This window comes from Eublepharis macularius, chromosome 3 (genome assembly GCF_028583425.1).
Source record: "Eublepharis macularius isolate TG4126 chromosome 3, MPM_Emac_v1.0, whole genome shotgun sequence".
NCBI lineage: Eukaryota > Metazoa > Chordata > Lepidosauria > Squamata > Eublepharidae > Eublepharis > Eublepharis macularius.
The window spans coordinates 56,646,730-56,672,392 of NC_072792.1; the positions used below are offsets into that span (position 1 = coordinate 56,646,730).

At 40.6% G+C, this 25,663-nt stretch overlaps 1 protein-coding gene across 1 annotated transcript in view; it reads right to left on the reverse strand.

Moving 5' to 3' along the window:
- The window catches only part of HERC2 (HECT and RLD domain containing E3 ubiquitin protein ligase 2), a 128,009-nt gene that overhangs the window by 47,171 nt on the left and 55,175 nt on the right, over positions 1-25,663 (reverse strand). The window contains exons 46-64 of the mRNA XM_054973254.1: positions 24,522-24,789; positions 23,396-23,538; positions 23,143-23,241; positions 21,659-21,827; positions 21,450-21,575; positions 20,011-20,119; positions 19,660-19,799; positions 17,841-18,031; positions 17,534-17,639; positions 17,278-17,369; positions 16,577-16,752; positions 7,472-7,583; positions 5,670-5,751; positions 5,204-5,347; positions 3,516-3,606; positions 2,996-3,173; positions 2,519-2,600; positions 2,271-2,442; positions 1,352-1,496 (exon numbers count right to left, since the gene is read on the reverse strand). Coding sequence (XP_054829229.1) covers positions 1,352-1,496; positions 2,271-2,442; positions 2,519-2,600; positions 2,996-3,173; positions 3,516-3,606; positions 5,204-5,347; positions 5,670-5,751; positions 7,472-7,583; positions 16,577-16,752; positions 17,278-17,369; positions 17,534-17,639; positions 17,841-18,031; positions 19,660-19,799; positions 20,011-20,119; positions 21,450-21,575; positions 21,659-21,827; positions 23,143-23,241; positions 23,396-23,538; positions 24,522-24,789 — 2,625 coding nt within the window. The remainder of the gene's footprint in view (positions 1-1,351; positions 1,497-2,270; positions 2,443-2,518; positions 2,601-2,995; positions 3,174-3,515; positions 3,607-5,203; positions 5,348-5,669; positions 5,752-7,471; positions 7,584-16,576; positions 16,753-17,277; positions 17,370-17,533; positions 17,640-17,840; positions 18,032-19,659; positions 19,800-20,010; positions 20,120-21,449; positions 21,576-21,658; positions 21,828-23,142; positions 23,242-23,395; positions 23,539-24,521; positions 24,790-25,663) is intronic.

The following is a 25,663-nucleotide window of genomic DNA, read 5'->3' on the forward strand; positions in this document are numbered from 1 at the left end:
GTCTCCTTGGCCTTGCTGACGAGGAGCTGCCCCAGTAGGCTTCTGTGCTGCTGAGCTTCCCTGGCCTTGCTTGCGAGGAATTGCCCTGGCCAGCTTCTGGGCTGCCTGCTCATTGATGCTACCCATCTCCTCCCCCAGAATGCCTGTGGCAGCTCCACCTGGAGGGGCTTGGCTCCTAGCAACTCCTGAGCCAGGCTACTGTCCTCTAGCCGGGGTGTGGCTCTGGGCTGTAGTGGATGCTTCTCCTCCTTGGCTGGTAAGGGCTCTGTTTAGGCTGCTGCTGGGTCCCTATTCCCTCTGCCTTGGCCCTTTCCCTCTGGCCTGCTTAGCCCCCCTCTCCTCCCCCTGGAGGGTGGGACTAGCTGGTCTCTCCCTGCTCCCTCCAGCCCTCTGAGGCTTTGGCCTTTCGCCCCTTCCCCCTGGAGTAGGCAGGTTCTGGACCTGGTTGCTGGCTGGGGTGGCAGGGCCGCTGCCTCCCGGTTGCCTCCCACTGTTCCCTCCTGGCAAGTCTGGGGGCTGGGACTCAGACCCCGGACATTTACTTGCACAGTCCTATTGGTGAAGACAATGGGAGAAACAACCTTCAAAAGGATATCCTCTTCCACTTAAGGAAAAATGAACAACACCAGGAACAAAACAATAAAGAACTGGTTAACATATCTGGAACAGAACTCCCAAACTAAAACTATCCTAGCAAAAAAAGGCAGCAATCATCCAAATTGGTCCAAGGCAAAATCTAAAAACAAGGACCAAATCCATGTACTACCTAATAAACTGCATATTAATTTCCCTTTAATCCATTGACAAAAACTGAGTTGAAGACTAGTACCATGCAGTAAAATGGGAGGTAATACCCAATAAAAGGTATTACATAGCTTTTGTACTTGTTTTTGGATTTGCAGCAAAATAAAATTAAAATAATAGCTTTCTGATTGCTATTTTACTCAAGAGGCATTTGTTGACTAAGAAAAAACTGATAGATTTCCATTAGTTAAGGGAGATCTATTTAACATTCATCACTTCATATAATGGTCTATCTAGTAAAAATTGTGAGTCAGTACAAAAATAATCACCTCTCCTTTTTGTTGATGAAAAGATGAAAATTGTATTGGATAATATCCCACAGCTTCTGATTAGAAAAATTCACTGCTGCCTGATAAACATAAAGCAGGAACAGCTAATACAGGTAATGGTTTTACTTCACTACACTATTCCATTATTTCATTCAGTGCTTGTTTGCTTATTAAAAGGGTAACATTCAGACCTGAACAACAAACCCCAGTATTTTTAAAAGGGCCTTGTAAAAAAGGTTTGTAACAGTGTCAGTATCAGGCTTACAAGTTTTTCTTACCTGGCCTGTGTCAGTGACTGCTAAACAGTGGAGTGCACCTACAGCCACATGCACAATCTTCTTTCCCCTCAGTCCTTCCACTACTTGGGGTTTTCTTACATGAACATCAGTACCATGTCCAAGCCTGAAATAGTCTCCCTTACCCCTGAATGCAAAAACAAGCAAATTAAAAGCTGCTCTAATAAATCAAAACATTTGGCAAGTACCTGAGCTACTAAGAGAACATAAACACAAGAAAACAATTTCTATCCACACTTGAGCAGAATGAAAACTAGGAATTAGAGCTGAGATCTTATGATGATTTTTGCATACTCTAACAGAACAGTTCTCATGTCTCGCATACTTGGACATCCCAAAGGCTGTTTCAAGAACAGTAAGAGGAGGGAAAGAGGTATAACTTCTGCCTGTGGATCAGCAACTGGAAAGGATCGTGAAACAGCATATCCTCAAGGGGTCAGATTAGACCAAGGGACTACCAGCTCCTACAATACAGGTAAAATCCCTCTGGGTTTCTTTATATCAAGGACATCCAATTTTAACTACTACATAATGGGTATAAACTGGATCCCACCAGACTGATCAGGTAATGGTGGCACATTACTCCAGTGCAGAAGGCTCATCTCTTCTACCCTCAGTGGAAGAACTCTTCTGCTGGAGGAACTTGCTGTTTCAGTTGAGTGCAGTGGTGGAATATGACCACTACTTTTTCAATGTTTGCATTTATTTCTTGAGTATTAAAGCAAAGGACTAGCTTTGAAAGCTGACAAATGATTTCTTTAGTTATGAAGGAATAATTACTCAGTTATGTTCTACCAACAAATTGGGCTGAATTTTTGGCAACAGCTCCGAAAACTACCAATTAGTCACAAGAGAAGTTAATATTACACATATGACTTCATTTTGTTAAAATGTATCATACCATGTCCACACCACTCCAGACTTCGTAAGAGCCAAAGAGAACTGAGCTCCACACTCAATCTGACAGACTCCCTGGCCATTTAGTCTTTCAATGTTCTGGGGGATGTTGCATCCTTCACTTCCGCCCCGACCCAGTTTTCCAAAGTCTCCATCTCCCCAGGAAAATACAAGCCCTAATAAGACAAACCACCATTAGCATTGCATTGCAGGCACAAAGCGTCAAGTTGTGATAAGACAGATATTTCTTACCTTCATCTGTCAATGCCAAAGTCTGAGCATCTCTGCTTCCACAAGCGACCTGAATGACTCTATGACCAAGAAGCACTTTAACCTACAACAGACAGAAAATCATCTGTTTAAAATTATATATGGCTTTTTATTTAAGAGGCAAATTTAAACAATGAACACTAGTTCAATTCAAGCATCAAACTGGCACAATGCATCTCTTTAAATGAACAGAAAGCTGCTTTGAGTTTCCCCAAAGGTTAGTATGTTCTGATTTCAAGTCTCAGGACTGGCAGGCTAAAACAAAAAAGCAACAAGACTCACTGAGCTTTTGGAGGTTTGTGAAGAAACAAAGGACATGGAAACAAAGAAACAACTAAATGGCTATTGCAAAATCTGGCTATAGCAGTAGAAGAAATCTGGCTATTCAAGATATTAAGAGCTAGTTATCTGGACCATTTAAAAAGATCATTTCACAAGAGAAACAGCTAATAACGTTACCATCTTTGGTTTAAGTTGGGTAGTATTGTCCCCGTGTCCCAGCCGACCATATTCACCAAGGCCCCACGTATACAGTTCACCACTAGAAGTGATGGCAGCGCTGTGAGAACTGCCACAAGCGATATCACGGATACGTTTTGTTTTCAGTGCTTCTATCAGCCTTGGTTTATCACAGTTCCTGAAAACCCAGAAAAATGAAAAATTGATTAAGCAAATATTTACTCAAAGTTTATCTTATCTACTGTACAAGTAGATAAGATACTGTGAAAGTTTATCTTATCTGCTGTACAAGATACTGTAGATGCTTGGCGGCATGAAAACTAGGAACCAGTTTTACTACTGATGCATTAACCCAATGCATCATAAGGCCAATAAATTATATCTAGCAGTAACTCTGTATCAAGTGAACTTTTTTTCCTGAACATACTTTTCATACTGCTTCCTGATTTAAAAGTCACACAAAACGAAATGGGTGTGCCAAAATCTAGCAATCTAAGAACAGCAAAAATAATATCCTTACATTCTACTGAAATGTCCAAGTTTTCCATCATCTCCTTCACCCCAAGAGAAGACTTTCCCATCAACTGTCAAAGCCATTGCATGGCGGCCGCCTGAAATGGACATGAATTAGAGAAGATGGACAGGGAAACACCAAAACAAACATCAGCAGTGGAAACAAACCTTAAAACAGCTATGAGAGCAATCTTAAGCAGGTTTACTCAGTCTTACTCAGGCCTATTAAATGGAGCTTACTTCTAGGAAAATGTTTTTTAGGATTGTACTGCATGTTAGCAAAAAAACCTGATATATGCACTTAGTTATCTTAATATTAATCTTCAGCATGACTTTAATTTAGTCCATCTGAAACTCAGTGAACACTGCGCCGAATCACTGTTTTCCCAAAAGCATAGAAGAACCTAAGTTTTCCCCCGATCCACAAACCAATGTATATACCAAGAACTTATTGTTTAATAGATAGAGACTGCACAAGGATCTTGGACAGTGCAGTGTGCAATAGCCTCCCACTGTCCATGAACCTCATCTCTGTAGCAGATAGCTCCAGGAAAACTGAGAATACAAATGAGACCCATTAATTTGCTCCACCCTACAATAAGTCAGCATCTTTAGAGTGTTAGACTAGGATCTGGGAGACTCAGGTTTGAATCTCCATTTCTGGGTGACCCTGGGCAAGTCACACACCCTCAGCCTAACCCACCTCACAGGGCTGTTGTGAGTATGGAAGACCAATGTATGCCACCTCTGAGTTCCTTAGAGGAACAGCAGGACATAAATGTAGTTAATAGATAAAAATATATACAGTTTCTCATCTGATCCACAGCCAAACTAACCTGAATGTATCACATCCAATTACCAAACACATCAATTAGTGGTCAGAACCCAACTAAACAATTTTAATCTCAACTTAACCCAAACAAGAATCATACCAAAAAACCTTTTGACTTAGTGAGTTAAATGAAAAGGCAGAATAAACTACAGGAGGAACATAAGCACATGATGCTGCCTTTTACCTACTGGTTACAGTAGCCACATCCCTCTACTATGAGAGGCAGTAGCTCTACAAGCTCTGAGCTGAGATTTTTTAGACTTCTGCCACCTAAGATATTTTTAACTGGTGGTATCGGGGGCTGCACCTGGGACTTTTCTATATTCAAAGCATCTGCTTTATCACTGAGTCACAGTCCCCCATGGAATGAGTCAACAATTCAGTATCCTGTACAAAAATGCTGGCAACAACCTTAGATAATGCTTAATGTGTTAATTTTCTGCACTGTCAGCAAATTTTTAACCAATCAGAAAGCTCATTACAGCTAAATGAAGAATGAAGAAATATTACACTTACGAAAACGATACAGACACTAACAGCAAGTATGTACACTCCGAGGTTATATTCACTTTGTACAGTGTTCCCCAATAAATAGAGGCATAAAGGCAGAAACTAAATCTATTTTTAACACTCTTCTCTGTATCTAAAATGCCCTACTATGGTACGTTTCTAAAAAGGAATGTAGTATTCTCCTTTCATCAGTACAGTTCTCTGTGCAGAGCATAACTTGTGACGTGTTTTCGATGAAGCACAAACTGTGACATATTTTCAACTAAGCACAGACCAAGAGAAGTTAACACAGAATAAGGAAAAAATGCAAAACGCTTTTTGTTTAACATAAACATAACATACAGAATCAATACCTGAGTGAACGGCGACTTTCTTCACTACATAATTACTGAGAGCAGTTATCTGTCGGGGGATAGGCACAGTTCCACTTGATATGCCTAATCCCAGCCTTCCATTAGTGGCCTCCCCGCAGGCATACACTTTACCCTCCACAGTCACTAAGAAAACACAAGTGCTTACAGTATTATTCTCAAGAAACAAAATTAGAACAATTGAAAGCAAGTATCGACTTTTAAAAACAAACAAAATTTTAATGAGTTGCATGCAAAGTCTTATTTCCAAAATGCTATTCAAGAGAGACAGGATCCTCAGAACAGGGACAAATGGTGGGGTATGTACAAACTGAAGATCTACATGGAGGGAGGGATCCAGCAAAAAAATCAGCTTCTTCCTTCCACTGATGGATGATGAACTTTGGCTCCAACTCAGTGGTTTACACATCGGTGCAGTCCATTACTGCAGAACAGAGAACATTCCTACCTGCAAAAAGGCTTTTGGATCCACCGGCTACTTGTACCACATTCAAAGCTGAGAGGGTCTCAGAAAATGAGGGAACTTTGATCTAAAAAGCATAAATACAAAAAATAATTTATAAGCAAATCAGAAAATGCAACTTACAGAAACCAAAATTACCCTTTGCCTATCACACCCGATTGTTTCTAATACCAACATGGATGTTTCAAGTATTTTACACAGTCAGCAGCTATTGCAGCTCGAATGGATGTGTATTCAAAAAACAAGCATGTTTACTAATGTATTAAGAAATGAACACTGACAACACATGGTCACGTTTTACTTTAAAAGCAGCCCTGCTTTTTTTTTAAATCAAAACTTTTACCAGTTCAGGGTATTAATTAATAAAATACCTATCCCACCCTATGGGAGGAATATAGGACCATGAAAAAGCAGCTGTCAAGCATAAGCAGTCTTTTAAACAAATTTAAGAACTAAATAAAAATTTCCATATGTATGCTGCCCAAATGCATAAATCAATTCATTGTCCATGATCTAAAGAATTATACTTCTGTTTCTCCAAAGGGACATTGGATTTGCATTTCTGAGACAGAAAATCCCTATAGCACATAAGCAAAGTGCTTCTGAAACTGAGGGAGTTTGAAAGACAGCTTGAGACCAGGATATAAAGTGTCTGTTAGAAGTAGTAAAAAATCTCATGAGGCGTGGGAGAATATGTGACTCAACAATCTAGTTTTAACTTCTGAACAAAGTATTCCGTTATCCTCATTTATCAGATATGCTCATGTATGAAAGTTATTTTTCAATTCCCTAGTAGCCAATGGAGTTTCTAGATAGTACTAAGGAACAGCTATTTACCAGTTAAATTGATACATCCTCTCTGGCCCCTGATTTGAGCCAATTCAGTTTGCCCAAGTCCTTCCAGCTAATGCTTTAGGGATGGAGGTGCTCAGGGGTCATGTCGTAGAAAAAGAGCGGAAGGAACTCATTAGCATATGCCATGCCCCTTGTCATCACTGGCAGTGTATCATTAATATAACTGATTTGCATATGCCACACCCCCTGACATCACCTAACCTGGCTGGTTTGGACCCAATTCTGGCCATTCAGGGCCGAAATTGGGCCCAAAATGGCAAAAGGGGCTGAAAATGGCCAAAAAGGGGCCCAAAATGGTCTGGATCGGGCCACTGCTGAGCAGGAGAGTGATCCACCACCCGTCAGAGGCCCGATCCGGGCCATTTTGGCCCCAGTCCAGGCCGAAACAGGCCCAAAATCGCCGAGAGTCAGGTGGGTGGGGCCACCTGTCATGTGACCTCTTTAGGGAACTACCGGAACTGCTTTCCTGCGCTTTCCCCCTCAAAATGAGCCCTGGAGGTGCTTAATCAGAGTAGAAAAAGATGCCAGAAGAAATATTGCCATTTTAAGTTCTTATCTTGCAGCCTGCAAGCAACTGAAACAAATACTTTCCAAAACTAAAAAAAACTATGCATGTCTGTCCTGGTATCTCTTATTGTAAATCTAAGCACTTTCCAGATTTTCTGCTTTTCAGTCCTAATTCCTACATGGAAATTGATTTCTGAATGTGGATTGTCTTTTTCAAAAGTAGAATAAACTGTTTTAGAGACCCCCCAAATCCCCTGCAACTTGTACCCCTAAATAATGTGGCCCAATCTAGAAATCTACATGTCAAGCAGCAGGATGGGCACTGAAATGTGGTGCTCATTAAACTTCCCATTTCTTGTAATCCCTGATTCTTCTCCCACATTAAAGACAGTGAACAACATATTAATTTTCACACAGTCCAATACCTTAGAACCTTTTAATCCTCCCAGTTGGTCTTTATCATTCAGGCCCCAAACAAAAACTTTAGTCCTTATTGTAGCTGCTGATTCCAGGCCTGCAGTCTTCTTTCTGACGAGGCTAAATATACAAACAACAAATCATTTTGGAAGCATAGTGACATTCACTAGGATTTTATATCTTAACTGCTCAGTTAGTGTGATCCTACTAGTTTTTCAGTTAGCGCAACAAAAAGGTGCCCCCTTTTGACACCTCTCAGAGAAGGGCTTCCTTCCCTGAGAGGTGGGGGGGGGGGGTGATTCTTGATTCCTCCTTAACAATGGAGGATCAGGTCTCGGTGGTTGCCAGGTCCTCTTTTTACTATCTCCGTCAGGTCAGGCAGCTTGCCCCCTATCTGCCATCTCGCAATTTGACTACAGTGGTCCAAGCAATGGTCACCTCTAGACTGGACTACTGTAATGCACTCTACGCTGGGCTTCCCTTGAGCCTGATCCAGCGGTTACAACTAGTGCAGAATGCAGCGGTGCGAGTTATTACCAGAACACCAATATGGGAACATGTAACACTGGTACTGCGCCAGCTGCATTGGCTACCGGTGGAGTACCGAATCAGGTTCAAGGTTTTAGTACTAACCTATAAATCCCTAAGAGGACTGGGACCGTTGTACATGAGGGACTGCCTCTACCCATATGAGCCCCAGAGGACTCTTTGCTCGAGTGACAAACATCTGTTAAAGATCCCTGGCCCTGGGGAGGCCCGCCTAGCATTGACCAGGGCCAGGGCATTTTCGGCCCTGGCCCCAACCTGGTGGAACGCTCTGTCTTGCGAGATCAGGGCCCAGCAGGACTTGTTATCATTTTGCCGGGCCTGCAAGAGCTGTTCCGCCAGGCATATGGGTGATGCTGGGCAGCGCCCCTCCCCCCAGTGGGGGGAGGTGAGTTTCTGTGCCTCCCGCCCAAAGTCATCTCACATCTTTATATGATTGTCTATAGATGGTGATAGGTGAATGTATAACGTGCTGCTATGTTTGTAATTTTGATAGTTGTATTTACATGGTGCTAATATAGGTTTTAAATGAATATGTATTATTTATATTTTAATGGCTATTGCTGGTGAATTCTGTAGTGTGTTTTAAATTGTTGTGATCCACCCTGAGCCCACTTGGTTGGGGAGGGCGGACTATCAGTTTAAGTAAATAAATAAATCTGTCCCTATGCCAAGGATTGGGAAATTCCCATGGACAAAATGGGGGTACAGTGAGGAGAGGAATCACGCAAGATTGCCCGTTCTCTACATTTTGTCCCACTAGAAAGGCTGTGGATATATTTGGAATTCTGACAACAAAATGGCTGCCACAAAACGGCTGGTGCAGGAGACAGACCCAGCCACAAAATGGTTGCTACTAGGGGTGTGCACCGAAAAAATATTCGGGTTTCCCACTTCGGGTAAACAAGAAGCAGGAAACCGCTTCGGAAAAAACCCTGACATTCGAAGCTGCATGCCGCTTTGGATTCGGATTTCTAAGTCACTTCGGTATGCTCCCTAAAGATTCGGAGCATACTGAAATGATGGGGGAGGGGGGAGGCCACCCCCACCCTTAAACTCCCACTCGCACCCCACTTACCTGGTCAGGCTCCAGCCACCAATACCGCACTGGCCAACTGGCCAGCAGAGAAGGCCTTCCCTGCCGCCACCACAGCCGGCGTGGCTGGACAGCAGACAGGGCCTTCCCTGCCGCCGCCACGATCGCAGCTGCCCAGCAGAGGGGGCCTCCCTGCCGCCGCGGATGTCATAGCTGGCCAGCAGAGAGGGCGTTCTGTGTCGCCGCTGCTGCCGGCATGGCTCGCCAGCAGACAGGGCCTTCCCTGCCGCCGGCGCTGCTGGCATCGCTGGCGCCGCTGGCCAGCAGAGAGGGCCTTCCCTGCTGCCGGCACCACGCCAGCATGGCTGGCCGGAAGAGAGGGCCTTCCCTGCTGCCAGCACCACGCTGGCGCGGCTGGTTGGCAGAGAGGGCCACCACTGCCAGAGGCCAGCGGGGAGAGGGGAGGGCCTCCTCCTCCAGCCGGTGCCAGGTCAGTGGCAGTGGGGAGGAAAGGGTGGGAATGGAAAAGTTTAAAGGGCCCTGCTGCTTGCGACAGGGCCCTTTAAACTTAACCCCCCCGGGGCCCCCCGAAGCATTATGAATGCTTCAAGAAGCTTTGTTTCAATAGAGTGGCTGGAGAGAAGCGGCCCTTGCTGGAGGGCAGGAAGTAGGGAATCGCCATTTTTGAAAGGGGAAGGGTCGCGGCTTCAGCGGAAGAGGAAGTAGGCCATCTTGGATTACAAAATCATAGAGAAACCATAGAGAGAAAAGACGCCCGACATTTTGGACTCTTTAAAATTTAATTTCTATAAGAAGACCGGGATATTTAAAATAGAAAAACGTTAAATTTTACGCCACGGAGTTAAGGAAGAGAGCGGATTCGTGGGAGCGAGCTAAAGCAAGCCCCACGATGTCAAAAAAAGAGTGGCAATCGGCAATAGAAAACCTGGATAAAAACCTGGACAAAAAACTTTTAGATATGATTAAAGAACTTAAGGACACGAAATTGGAGCTGATAAAAGAGGTTAAAGAGGTTACACAGACAGTAAAATCGGAGCTGTCAGAAGTGAAAAAAGGTATGGAAACAATACGAAGTGAATTACAAGGAACGCAGCAGAGAGTTAAAACAGTAGAAGACGCGATGGAGAATTTAGCAGACACGCAACAAACAGAGATGAGATTGGTGAAGGGGAGAATGTCAGTTGCAGAAACTAAACATATGGAGAAGCAGCTACGTTTTCGTGGCTTGCCAGAAGTGGAAGGAAAGTCAGCGCAAGAACAGATGACTGAGGTGTTGGCTGAGTACCTGGGGAAGGAGGAGGAGGAAGTTGTGGCTATCCTAGATGTGGCATACCGTGTGAATTCGAGAATAGCAACCCAGAGGAAACTACCAAGAGATGTGATTGTGCAGTTTACAACACGAAATATGAAAGAGAGGATTGTGACAAAACAGTTTCAAGATCCATTGGAGATTGATGGCAAGACGATTATTATAATGAAGGAACTGCCCAGATCAGTGTTACTGGACCGGAAAAAATATAAAGTGCTAATTCAGATTTTGAAGGACATGAAAATCAGGTACAGATGGGAGTTACCGGAAGGAGTGTCCTTTGAGTTTGGAGGGGCCAAAAAACGCATCAGATCTGAGCGAGAGATGGAGCGATTTATTAAGGACAATGAAAAAGACTTACCAACAAGATCATGAGTATGGAGTGTAAAGTATTATCTTGGAATGTAAATGGACTAAACTCACCGAATAAGAGGAAAAATACTTTTCACTGGCTACTAAAACAAAAATGTGACATTGTTTGTTTGCAAGAGACCCATATCAGAAAGCAGGATGTAAAATATTTAAAATCTGGAAAACTGGGCAAAGAATTTGTAGCGGCCTCCAACAAGAAAAAAAGAGGAGTGGTGTTGTACATAAAAGAGGAGCTACAGCCAAAATTTGTTATGAGAGATGTGGAAGCTAGATTTGTAGCAGTGGAATGTATTTGGAATTTAAAGAGAGTGTTGGTAGTCGGACTTTATGCACCTAACGGTGCAAAAGAAAGCTTCTTTGAGGATTTAAGGAAGCATTTAGACGATCTTGCATATGACCAGATAATTCTTGCTGGAGACTTCAATGGAGTGACAGACTTGGAACTAGACAAAAAGACTACAACGGCACAAAAGAAAAGAGGACTATTACCAAAGCTTTTTTTTGAGTTGATTCAACAAGAGACTCTTGAAGATGTATGGAGGAGAGAATATCCTAAAAGCAGACAGTTTACTTTTTATTCTGCAAGGCATTCTACATTATCAAGAATTGATATGATCTGGGCCTCAAAAGACTTAGCATTATGGACTAAGGAGGTAGAAATAATGCCTATGGTAGGCTCAGATCACAACCCAATTATGTGGAAATTTGGAAAAAAGAGAAAAAGGAAAGCATGGAGAATAAATGAGGACTTGTTACAGGAAAGAGAGAATATGGAAATATTGAGAAGAGAGACAAAGTTTTTTATACAATACAACGTGAATAAAGAAGTACCAACCAATAAAGTTTGGGATGCTTACAAGGCGGTTGTAAGGGGCATACTAATGGACTTAAATGGTAGAGCAAGAAAGAAGAAAGAGGAGAAAAGACAAGAGATTGAGGAGAAAATAAAAGCCAAAGAAATACAGCTAAAAAAGAGACCAGGGAAAAAGAAGGTATACCAGGAAATTAAAATACTTCAAGAACAGCTAACAGCAATGAGCAATAAAGAATTGGAGTGGAATCTCAAAAGACTGAATCAAAAAGCGTTTGAGGGTGCTAATAAACCTGGGAAGTACCTGGCATGGCAATTGAAGAAGAAAAGGGAAAAGAAGATAATAAATAAAATTTGCGAAGATAACAAAACGTATTTGGAGCAGGCTACCATTAGTAGAGCCTTTTATAAATTTTACGCTAAGCTGTATAATAAAAAAGAAGTAAACAAAGAATCAATAGCGTCATATTTGGAGAAAACCAAACTTCCAGAAATCTCGGAAGCTTGGAGAAATAAGTTGAATAGTGAAGTAACTGACGAGGAAATAAGTAAGGCAATACAATCTGCAAATCTAGGAAAGGCGCCAGGGCCAGATGGACTTACGGCTAAATTCTATAAGACAATGGCTAATGAACTGGCACCATTCCTAAAAGAGGTGATGAATGGGGTTTTAAGGGATCAAAGGATTCCAGAAACTTGGAGTGAAGCAAATATATCATTGATCCCAAAAGAGGGCCAAGACCTGACTAATGTGAAAAATTATAGACCTATATCGCTACTCAACAATGACTATAAAATTTTTGCGAAGATATTGGCGGAGAGATTGAAGGGGTGGCTCTCGGAAGTCATAGAGGAGGAACAAGCAGGCTTTTTGCCAGACAGACAAATAAGAGACAACTTAAGGACAGTGATCAATGCTATTGAATATTATGACAAGCGTTGTGACAAAGAGGTTGGTTTCTTCTTTGTAGACGCTGAAAAAGCGTTTGACAATTTAAACTGGGACTTTATGTTTGCCACTATGGAAAAGCTACAATTGGGAGAAAGATTCATCAGAGCAATTAAGGAAATTTATAGAGACCAGACTGCAGCAATCGTGGTGAATGATGAATTGACCAAGAAATTGACGATAAGTAAAGGAACAAGACAAGGTTGCCCGTTATCTCCATTGTTGTTCATTTTAGTATTGGAGATTCTGATGATACAAATACGTCAAGATGATGAAATTCGTGGAATAAAAATAAAGGACTATTCATACAAGGTCAGAGCATTTGCGGATGACATAATGTTAATTGTAGAGGACCCATTGGAGAACATGCCAAGAGTGATAGATAAGATCAAGGAGTTTGGAGACTTGGCAGGTTTCTTCATTAACAAAAAGAAGTCAAAGATATTATGCAAAAATATGACTAAGCAGAAACAACAATTGTTAATGGAAACAACGGATTGTGAAGTAACAAGTAAAGTGAAATATTTGGGAGTCGAATTAACTGCAAAGAACATAGATCTATTCAAAAACAATTATGAAAAACTATGGACTCAGATAGAGAGAGACTTGATTAAATGGAATAGATTGAATTTGTCATGGTTGGGCAGGATTGCAGCAGTTAAGATGAATGTGTTACCAAGAGTAATGTTTTTGCTACAGACAATACCAATCATCAGAGACTCCAAACAATTTGAAAAATGGCAGAGGAAAATATCAGATTTTGTTTGGGCAGGCAAGAAGCCTCGAGTGAAAGTGAAAGTTTTACAAGATGCAAAGGAAAGAGGCGGAATGCAACTGCCCAATCTGAGACTTTATCATGATGCAATCTGCCTAGTTTGGTTGAAAGAATGGATGACATTAAAGAACAAGAAACTATTAGCCCTAGAGGGATATAAAAAAATATTTGGATGGCACGCATATTTATGGCATGACAAAGTAAAGGTCAACTCGATGTTCCTGCATCACTTTGTTCGAAGAAGTCTATACATAATCTGGAAGAAGTACAGAATTTATCTACAAGAAGGAACCCCTTTGTGGGTGGTTCCATATGAGGTGATAGACCCGAGAGCTGTTGATAATGAACAACAATGTTTAACGTATAAAGAAATAACTAAAACTGAAGCATCCAAACTTAGAATAAAGACACAAGAGGAACTATCACCTAACTACGATTGGTTCCAGTATAGACAGATCAGAGACTTATATAATTCGGACTCTGTAAAGGGAGGTATACGAATAGAGAATTCGGAACTAGAGCAGACCCTTCTTAAAGAAGATAAGAAAAGAATATCCAAGGTATACCAAGTACTGTTGAAGTGGTATACCGAGGATGAGATAGTTAAAACACAAATGGTGAAATGGGCTATAAACTTTAATAAAGAAATAACAATGGAGGCATGGGAATACTTGTGGAAAACTACAATGAAGACAACGACATGTATTAATATCAAAGAGAACATTTACAAAATGATCTATCGTTGGTACATGACACCAAAGAAGATTGCGCTAGGGAATTTGAATACTTCTAATAAATGCTGGAAATGTAAGAAGCATGAGGGTTCCCTCTATCATATGTGGTGGTCGTGTGAGGTAGCCAGGCAGTACTGGGGGGAAATAATAAGAGAAATGAGTGAAATTTTACAATTTCAAATTAATAAGAACCCAGAACTCCTGCTACTGAACTTGGGAATGGAGGGAATTCCAGCCCAACACAGGACGTTGATATTTTATATGACAGCAGCAGCTAGACTTTTGTATGCGCAAAAATGGAAAGTACAAGAAGTGCCAACTATTGAAGATTGGACTTACAAATTGCTGTATATGGCTGAAATGGACAAGATGACAAGAAAACTGAGAGATCTGGACTCAGGGCAGTTCAACACAGACTGGGAGAAGCTGAAACAATACCTGGAGAAGAAATGGGAGGTGGGAGGAAAACTGTGGCAGTTTGAGAACTACTGAAGTATTGAAGTAGAGGGGGGAGACTTTACCGGGGGGAGAAGAGATAAATGTGAATTAATAAGCAGTCAGATTAATAGATTGACATATATATAGATATATATAGGTTAACAAACAGAACATAGAGAAAATAATTAATTATAAGGACTAAATATAAGGAGCGATTAACTAACAATATTTTCTTTTTTTCTGATAAGTTTTGTACCAAACTGAATGTCTGAAGATATAGATGGGTCAAATTGATTGACTACGTGAGGAGAGATATATAGAACTATTATAAAAAGATAGAATGAGTAATATATATAGAGAATAAGTCAAATTGTTTGATATAAACGAATGTATGATCTATATGGTTTATGATATATAGAAATATCTGAAATTGAAAAATTGGGATAAATTGTTTATCTAAGATGGAAACAAAGACTTACAGTTTGGGCATATAATGTTAAAAATAGTTAAGGATGTACTGCTTAGAATAATGGAGAATATATATTTGTTTTAGATAGAGGAAGCTAATAAAAGTAAGGGAAAGGGGACAAAGGGTTGGAAAGCTGTTGGAAGTCAACAAAAAGGGGGGGGAAAGGGAGGGGGTTAGAGATGAAAAAATTGGGGAAAATTGAATGTAAATGTGGAAATAATGGATTCTAACCCAATAAAAATTTTTCAAAAAAAAAAAAAAAAAAAAAAAAAAAAGAAGCTTTGTTTCAGTATTTCCAAATTGGGGGCAGCTTCCTGGCCCTGATTCGGAAATAAGCTTTCCGAATCAGGCCCGATTCAAGTATTTTACCCGAATCAGATACCAGAAGCGCAAACCCCTAGTTGCTACAGTTTACCTCCACAGCGCAGCTTCTTGTGCTGTGGAAGCAACTTCTGCCAAAGCAATGTTTTTAAAAGTCTGCACAGCTAATCAAATCTCCAATTGCCAATCAGAAGCCCTTCTGGGCAAAAGCCCCACCAGGTCCCACCCACTTTCTAAAAACACTTGGCAGGTATAATTGTGTCTACAGGCACCATGTTGAGGATTCCTGATCTAATCCAATTATTTATATACTTTTCTTCAATTTTTGTTTTGAGTAACTGAGCAACTAGCACTCTGGATTCAATATATATAATATGAAAGAAAAACACAATAAAATGTAGGTGCACATAAAATGTTATTAAGCTGATGACCTAAAGCATAATAGAAGGAGTTTCATTAGTAAGACAGTTGGAGTCGGGAGGGGGGTTCATTTTTTTATTACTTTATATCTGTTTTTAAAACATGCCAAATATTGAGAAGGGTCATACTTCATATATTCGATATGTGCCTTCTGAAGTATAGGGTCTGGTATCTGATACTAATTCAGCATTTAAAAAAAAAATTATGAGGGGTTTAATTTCTACCCTTATAGGTTTTGGAGAAATGCTTGTGAAAGCTCTATGTGGTGTCTTTTCTCTCATTTTGAAGTCTCCCTGTCATGCATATTTTCCAACTCATTCTTCAAATTAGAGATGGGCACGAACCGAAATATGAACCAAAGTTTGTGACAAACCAGGGTGGTTTGTGGTTTGTGAACCGGCAGTTCATCTGATCCCATTTCTGATGAATCGCCACGAACTTTAGGCTAGTTCATTTGGTTCATTTTTTGATTCGTCATTGCAGACAGCCTGGCACTGATCAGTTTCCTAGGCAACAGGGGATAGACTTCCTGCAGACCTTCTACTGACCCGGAAGTGACGATTTGCTGACCTGGATGTGACGTTTTCACAAACCAAATGAACCGGTTCGCGAACCAGGGCAGGTTTGTGAAAGTCCATGGTTCGTGATTTGTGAAATGCGACAAACTACGAACCACACGGTTCGGGTTTTTTCCAGTTCATGTCTATCTCTACTTCAAATCCGTGGAGGAGCTAGTGTAGAATACTGGTTAAACCAGGATTGTGGAAACTTTGGTTTCTATCCTCATTCAGTTCATGAAGCTGGTAGGCAACCAGTGTACATGCCAAGCTGCAGTACGCCAAATTATTTTGCTCAACATAGCAGCTACCTTGCTCCATCCCAAAGCTTTTTGTTTGTTTGAATATTCCATACCTTCCAGTGTTGGCTTTATCATCATCTTCTTCCTCATTATCAGAGGCAAGGAAAGGGACTGCAGCCAAGTCTTCATCCTCTGCACGGATACGTCCCAATATGCTGAGACCATGTATTTTGCAATCTATACCAGAACTCCTGCATTGCTTTATAGCAACCTCTATATACCTGTGGTACTAAAAGGAAAAGGGCATATGTTTCTGTCAAGGTTCTTAATGCACTTAATAGAACCAATAAACGAATAGCTAAAGGCCTTGACTCATTTTATTTATTTACATTATTTATAGACCACCTTTCTCACTAGGACTCAAGGCAAATTACACAGCATAAGTCAATATAATCAACAGGATGGGACCTCCAATAAACAATGCAATAGGATTTGGATTTGAGGACAACCAGAAGAGTGGGAGCCTTCTTGACCTCATCAGGAAACCACAACGTATGTGAGATCAAAACAGTGCAAGGAAGGTTCAGTGAAACACTCAAGTATTTAATGCTTACTTTCTCAGGAGTTGTGCAATGAACAAATGTTAAAGGTGTGTTTAAACTGGAAAAAAACTCATGATAGGAAAAAGCTTGAACCCACTAGATAGCTGTTTATGCTGGAAAGTGCTGCATAATCAGGAAAAATTTTGCACCTTCTTACCAGTATAGAACAGAATATTCTTCAGAAGCTTTTTCTACAACCAGCAGCTACTTACCTCTGTGCAATCACCAAGAAGTGGAACTGTTGTATCTGTAGGATTAATATTAATTGTCTTCAGCTCTATGAGGTTGTTTAAAGAACTTCCACCTACATAACAATTAAATAAAATTCATGTAATACCAGTTTTATAAATCATAGAGAATATGTTTTAGAAGCTTTTCGGTACTAAGCTGATAAACATAATAGTATGATCAGTAAGTTATCAGTAATGAAACTGATTTTCTCTGTATTTGACAATGACATTCCCATACCTGAAACCACCACCAAAGATGGCATGTAGCTGCTGTCTGCAGGATCCACTATCATTTTTAGTCTGTGCACCAGTACGTCAGGGAAAATTTCCAAACGAATCCAGTGCTAAAAAATATTGATTAGATTCAATTGTGTAAAATTCTGAGGACATTTTATGACCTACAAAACGTGATACTTCTTAGAATTACAAGTAGTTTAAATCTGTATCAAACACATCAAAATCTATCATCATGAATACTTTGAATAAAAATGGTAACAATGTGGTAACATTCAAATGAAGAAAAGTTTACATTTTCTTAAACTTGCCTTTCCTTGGGAGCCAGACGACTGCCAGCACTGCTCACTACCATCGATCAAGCGTGAGGCCTGATTCACAGAAGATGACACATTCAAATTTTTAACAATTCGTGACCAATCATCTAGCAGCATCCCCCGCTGGCTACTGTGACGTCTCTTCAGCTGCTTTCCAGAACGGCCACAAAATACCGGAGACTGTCCTATTGTAAAGAATTAGCACTGCAAGTTCATAGCATTGAATTCAGCAGCCAATAGAAATAAAGGGAAGTTTTCAAATGTATAAAACTGGATCTGGAAAGGATCCAATATAGGATACTGTTATGCCCAAACCAACCCCAACCCAAGCAAACCAAACCAATTTGACACAGGAGACATCAAAGCTTCCAAAGCAGGCATTAGTAAACTGTAGTTAAACTGCATTTTTCCAGAAAATTTTCAGAAACTTCAGAAATTTTGTAGGAGATACTTTCATTATGTCACTCACACATCTGCATTTCAAAGTGAGCAAAATAGAGCAAATGTTTTTGCATTTAGGAGCTACCACATTCCTTTAACTGCAAGAAATGCTTTTATATTAGTAGCAAAATAGCAGAAAACTCCAAATTTTAATAGTATTCTCAATATAATGGGTCAGTTCCGATGTAACTTTAAACCATGGTTTAATTAAGCTAGCCATAGGAAACTGATAATTCAAACCAACAGCACTCTATACTGACTAGGTTTAGTTCAGGTACTTCAAACCAAGATGCAAACCTGTTTCTTGTACCACAGTCTCAACTACAATTTCACCTTACATAGGAATGTGGTGTCCTGGTTTTATCCTGTTTATGATCTGTGCCTGCCCCTATGATGTACAACAATAGTTCAAAAACAAAACCGCTCTTGCCGTCAGCCAACATTCATTAGTCATTCAACTTACTCTCACCTTCGGCCCAAGTCTGCTTCACATCAGACTCCATCTAAGTTGGCATTCACAGCTGACTGCTTTCTTTGTTCAGTAAACTGCATTTCATACAATTCCCCTACCTGTTAACCGCATGAAAAAAATGTAGCCTCTTCCAGGAGCTATGTTGGACTTCTGGCCTCTCCATGAGATCACTGGAAATATTTGGTTGGCAGGCAGTGTTTGTAGGGAGTCAAAAACTGCTAGGGTATGTAAGTGAAAGGTTGATGGGTGAAGGGATACAAGTACGTGTTGCAAGTGCAAAAATGGTATGGAGCAGAGACATGACATTTTGATGGTTTTGTTTGTGGGCAGGTGTGGCACTGAAATTGGCAGCAGGAGGTTGTTTATCCGAGTTTTTTGTGACAAAAGTTAATGAGAAAGCCTATCAACTTCTTTTGCTCGCCTACAAGCAGAGGTGAATGGCTGTGAAATTGCTATTCCAAGAGCGACCAAAGCTTCCCAAAGGAAGTTTTCCCTATCACTGAACTGCCAGCAGCTAAGTGAGTTGGTGATCTGGTATGGCTTTGCTCTCAGCTGGCCACTGCAAGGCAGGCTGGGATAGCAACTGAGCTGAGGCGGGGAAAGTGAAGAGTGATAACACTGAAGGCAGCATTTGCCAAGACAAGCCAGGATTCAATTATTGTGGTTGAATTCCGGTTTCATTAATTAAGCACAGATAAAATAAGGCATGGTTTCACATTACATCTGGACAGACCCAACTACTTGCAACAGACAAATCTATTTGCAGAGTTGAAGCTCCGAAGTTGCAGTTTAGTACATGAGGAGGAATTCTGTGTAACTGGAAAGTTTGCTAGTAGAAGTCAGTATGCAAAAAAGGTTATCAGGAGCAATGGCTCATTCATCATCATCGCTAAAATATACCTGGCTCATTTATTCTGCCAAAAGTATGCCGTGTGTTATGTTTCCTGGTTTTGAAACAGGTTTCACAGAAGTCAAAATCATCGCAGTTTCTGCATTTAAACCTAGGTCCGTTGATGGGAAACATTTGACAGCCATCACACCTAATTTCAACAAAAGGAAAAAATATCCTATCATCTTCCACATTCAAATTCTCAATACAACATACTACAAGCCTCTTTTACTCATAAGAATTTAACTGAGTGAGGCCTGGCAGTCATAACCTTACAGACAATTTCAAGCAAAGTTTTACGTTACATAGCTATAGAAAAGAAACTGTTTATTAGAATAGGAAAAAATGCCTAAATGACTTACGTGACCCCTGGATGAATACTGGGAACCAGTTCCATTTCTGACAATAGCCCAGTCCAATGAGACTGCTGAGGAAAGTCAACGATAACATCCTTACCATTGGCACTAAAGGCTGTGACAAAAGGTAATAAAATTACAATTAACTGTAAACAGAAGATACACGTACAACAGTATTATTTTGAGACATCATATCAGTATTTGGTACATAGTGTTTCAACTGGGTAATTGCAATGGTTTGAGGTTCTTGAACAATAATTATACCTTATGTATGTATTTATATCATTTATGATCCGCCTTTCTCACTGAGACTAAAGTTGGATTACACAGTGTGAGAGTAGTACAGTCAGTATCAAGGAAAATTTCACAAACAATGCCATGGGGTATATAAACATTCTAGCAATACAGAGCTGAAGAAACGCTGGAAAAGAACATAAGCAATTCTAGCAATACAGAGTTGAAGAAATGCTGAAACAGAACATAAGCAATTCTAGGGCAGACATAGAAGCACATATTTAAAGATAGCACATAAGGTAGCATAGTGGTAAAGTCTATGGGTGAAGTCTGTGGTCCCTAACTCATTAGTGGAGTATCTGAGACCCCCTCCCTACAATACAAAAGCTTTTTTGAATAATTCAGTTTTGCGTCATTTTCAGAAGACTAGGTGAGGGCTCTCCTGACCTCCTCAAACAGGCCATTACACAGGGTAGGGGCCACCACAGAGAAAGCCTGTGTACAGGCTGCTGTTGATTTCGTCTATGTGCAGGGTGGCACCTGCAGGAAACCCTGTTCAGATGAGCAAAGTTGCCACAGAAGAACATAGGGAGGGAGGCGGTCCTGTAGGTATGCCGGAGCAAGGCCATGAAGAGCTTTGTATGTGATAACCAGTACCTTGAACTGAACATGGTAACTGATAGGTAGCCAATGGAGTGACTGCAGAATGGGGGTAATGTTCATGCTCCTGCTTGCTTCTTAAACACCTAACTTCAATCAGGTCCTCTTAGGAACAAAAACTGTGAGGCCGACATACTCCATTTAACTGCACCATCTTAAAATATACAAGGAGGATTTGTTTGACAGCTCCCCACAATCAACTCCCCACTCCACTATACATCTGAGAGGTTAACAAAATTGGGGGAAGGACTTCTCCAGAGAGGTAATCATATTAGTCTGTTTAACTTTCAAAACAAAACATCTATCTAATGTTTTCTTTTACATGTCCCTTAATATGAACCAAAGAGCAAGTGACAGAAAAACTACCACAGACTAGTCAATTTCCAGATTCAATATTTTGAAAAGGATATCTTGTTCAGATATAGTGAAAGTATGATGGAGCGCATGAGGTAAATAATTAATCATATAGTACCTATCATACACTTATTTAAAAGAACGATGGCAAAATCCATCCTTGTGCACATCTCACCAATATTTCTTTCAATAATTACCTTTTACAACTCCCACACTCCTGTGGGTAACAGACCCCCACTTGTACTTGGGAGTGGTTACAGAACTTTTTACACGCACTTTATCACCAATCTTTATGTGCGAAGGAGAACTCTGAGGTGGAAACCCTAAAACATAAAAAGCAGCATTAATTTGCTTGGACTTTGAATATGTGGTAGAAATCATCCGAATAATTAAATGCTCAACTTACCTATAAGCTCAACATGGATGTATCTAACCCAGTATGTGCCACCTTTCTGTTGCCAGTCACATTGAACGTTGAGATCATGCAGCCCATCACGGTCCAGTTTAATAACTTTGCCCACATCACCTTCACAAACCTCCTCATACGTCCTGCAGCACCTAACCATCATCCCCACCTAAGGAGAGGGGGAGAATCAGTTTTAGCACACTTGAATCTTCAACAAAGCAGAGGATACACGTAAACAGCTATTCATGAAAATAAGGCTCCACTTAATTGTTTCAGAGAATATGTCATCATTGGATAATACATTGTCAAAAGCGAACATGTGCATTTGGCATATATTCGTCTATGAAACAGGTGCAAGTTCAGGTAATCAAAGCAGGAATGCAGATGAATTAATCAGGCATGTGGACAGTATGTCACTATACCGGGAGGGTGAACTACCACAGACTGAATGGATAAAATAAGCAATTTAGAGCTCCTAATATTCATATCATAGAACTGACAGCAAAAAGAATATTATCTGGGCTGTGCCCCTGCTGTAGTGCAGCAGAGTTTCATCACACTCACAGTCATACTACACACTGTTCCCCAAAAGACACACAGACACACTAAAACTGAACAATATTAAAGAAAGCCACAGGAAGAAGCTGCTTCATCTTAGACATGCACATGAAAGGCTCTAGGAATAGTTGAGTGAAGCAGTTAAGCCTCCAACTCCACATACACAGTAAGGGCACTGGATCAAGCTCACTGTGCCCACAAATTTCCACCTGTTGGACACCATTTGTAAACTTGGCCCATACAAGTAAAATGAAATTATTACTCCTCAAAATTGTGGCAAAGAGCATGTGTTGGATTCTATCTACACAGTTAAAGCACTGTAGTAATAACCCAATATGGTTTTTGGCATGCAAGCCAAGTCACAAGCTAGAGGGCAAAAAGGGAAACATTCAGTTTTAACTCTGGAGCAAAAAAATTCCTCCCCAGTATAGATAGAGATTGGTTATAATTCAGTTTTGTCACATTAACTAAATACATTTTCATAGCTCCAACAGTGTAACAACTTTTTACTTGTTCTCAGTTCAACAAAGGTCAACACCTGATGCACAATTGCACAACACATGTCATTGAGGTGAACCCTACACTGACTGCCTTCAAAGCCAGTGTAACAAGTGTGTTTGAATACACATGCTTGAATTCAAACTGCAACAGAAGGAAGCAGCTCCTTGAAGCCACCATGGATCAAGGATCATCAATGATGCCCATGAAAACCAAAGACAGCACAAACCAAAGTCACAGCAAACTGCAATAGCAAGGATGATGAAGTAGGCTACACAAGCCAGCTTTTTCCCTTGGCAGTTATGAAAGCAGAACTTTCATATCTATTCTAGCACATATATCCCTTCACAGCATTTCTACTTCAACATTCTCCTCCTTCCCAAACAGAGAATAACACCACTCAATGTGGGCTTTACAACTGACCTTACCTGAATGTTTTCTCGCACATACACAGCATAATCGTCATTACTTAAGAAATCAGCACGTTTCTTGTAAGTCTGGCTTTCTGTTACAACAGCACCAGTGGACTGTAAGAAAAAAAAATCCTAATTATTTATAATCTCTCCATTACTAGTATTAAATGTATGGCACAGCTTTCCTAACTCAAAGTTAAGAAAATGCCAGCTTCTTGGGGGGCAGGGGGAGTTGAAACAATTTAGAAGATTTCTCTCTTGCACTTACCACAGGATATGCAGCTTCTGCTTCTTCTACATCTTCCACTACCTCTTCATCTGAATATTCATCAGATACTGTGTCAGCATCTGAGAGTTCAGTAATTTGAACATCAGGATGATCCAAAAGCCAGCCCACCAAGGCTTCCACCCCTGAAACAGAACAGGGCAAATATGGCTATCTACAGAATTATAATTTCAATAGATGCACAACAGAGGTAATATTTCTCCTTTCTTTGTTCTGTTCATCCACCATTAGCCCTGGGTGCTTCAACTCACTTTGTGGGTTTTAAAAACCACTTGTAGAACAACATATTGAAACCCACTTTACCATGCAGATTCTGTTTAATTCCACACCTCTACACTCCATTTGGCCTTTAATCCTAATGCACCTTCAAGCAGCATGACGGAAGTAGAGCTCTGCAATCTTCTGCAGAAATCCTCTCTGCTCCTGCACTTCATTTTACATTTTTGTATCTCAAGCAGTTTTATCTTTACATTTCTATATCTTAAAGGGAAAGGTAGTCCTCTGTGCAAGCACCAAGTCATTACTGACCCGTGGGGGGAAGTCACATCATGACGTTTTCTTGGCAGACTTTTTGTTACGGGGTGGTTTGCCATTGCCTTCCCCAGTCATCTACACTTTACTCCCAGGGAACTGGATACTCATTTTACCAACCTCAGAAGGATGGAAGGCTAAGTCAACCTTGAGCCGGCTACCTGAACCTAGCTTCTGCCAGGATCGAACTTAGATCATGAGCAGAGCTTGGGCTACAGTACTGAAGCTTACCACTCATCGCCACGGGGCCCACTTTCTATATCTTAAGCATGTAAATTTGGAGTGATCGTCAACTCATTATTTCCTCTTCTTCCTACACACAGGCTCTTATTCTGGAAACCCTAAATTTAAAACCTTTTGTTCCCCTGAGACTACCCTCTATACCTGAAGCTGAGAGACTCCTCTAAAAAGCAAGACACCCTATCTCGTCAAAATCTAAATGAGAACTACATGGAACAACCATAGCTTCAATACTGTCTTCATCCTCACCACTCTATTATTTAGCTATAGCTGTCAAATTCGAAAGGATTTCATTAATTCCTTGTTTAGTAGTAGACAGCATTAAAAAGTGAAATACCTGGTAACCCAGAAGCACTTCCAGAAGTTCCCGAAAGCGATTTAAGGGCAAACTCAATGTTTTTTCTAGGGAATCCCATTTCCATAAGCTGTACTACAATTGGAAGTGGTGGAACAGGGGACACTTTACGTTTCTTTACTTTTGCAGGTCTGATATGCTGGACAGTAACAGGGGTTGTAGCTTCACTGGAGCTACACTCTTCAAATACTGGAGTTGAAGGATGTGCAGATTCCACAGCCAGATACTGACACACAGCCAGTGCAGCAGCCTAAGGGAAGAGAGACATAAACTATGTAACAGATACATATTTAGAGTGCAACGTGAGTAGAATTTTGTATTTAATCCATATATTTGCTGATGTCTGGATTAGAAAACCCATGAAGCAAAATGCAAAATTAGAGATACAATATTCAATTTCAACATTTTGTCCATGCAAATTGCTTAGGTCAGTGACAACTTCTTCCTTAATCACGCACAAAGATAAATAAGGAATCAAGTACAGAAAAATCACTCCTATATTAATACTCTGCAATACTAAACAACTCTTCAAAAACAAATCTATTAGACTTTTCATTCACACTTAGCAGCAGGGACAAGGAATCTTAAATATGCAGTTGTTGTTGTTTGTTTATAGTCCACCTTTCTCATTGAGATCCAAGGCAGATTACATACTGCAAGTGAATACAATATAATCAACAGCGAGGACACTCACGGAGCAAAAACACAATATGGCCAATAGTTCAATGAAAACAGATACAACAGGGCACGGTAGCCACAAATTTGAAAATGTTTTAATACATACAGCTTCTTTGTGAACAGAAACCATTTCCTTTGCACAGTGGGAGGTCAACAGTTTCCAGGTCTCACTCCTCTAGCTTCAACCCCTCCCACTATGCCCTACACCATGCCTGATGATTCCCCCAACCACCAGGAGCAGCCCTTAAGGAAATGAAGAGGAAGGCAATGGCAGAGGGAGGTGGGAAAGATCCATTCCACAATCCAAAGCTCTGCTTGCTGTTCTTAAGATCAAACCCACAGTTATCAAAAGACGTCTTTTTAGAAGCTCTCATAAAAGATTTCATTTACAATACAAAAGACTCTCCCCTGTACTTTATGCTGAGAACCAGAAATTATCTAATAAC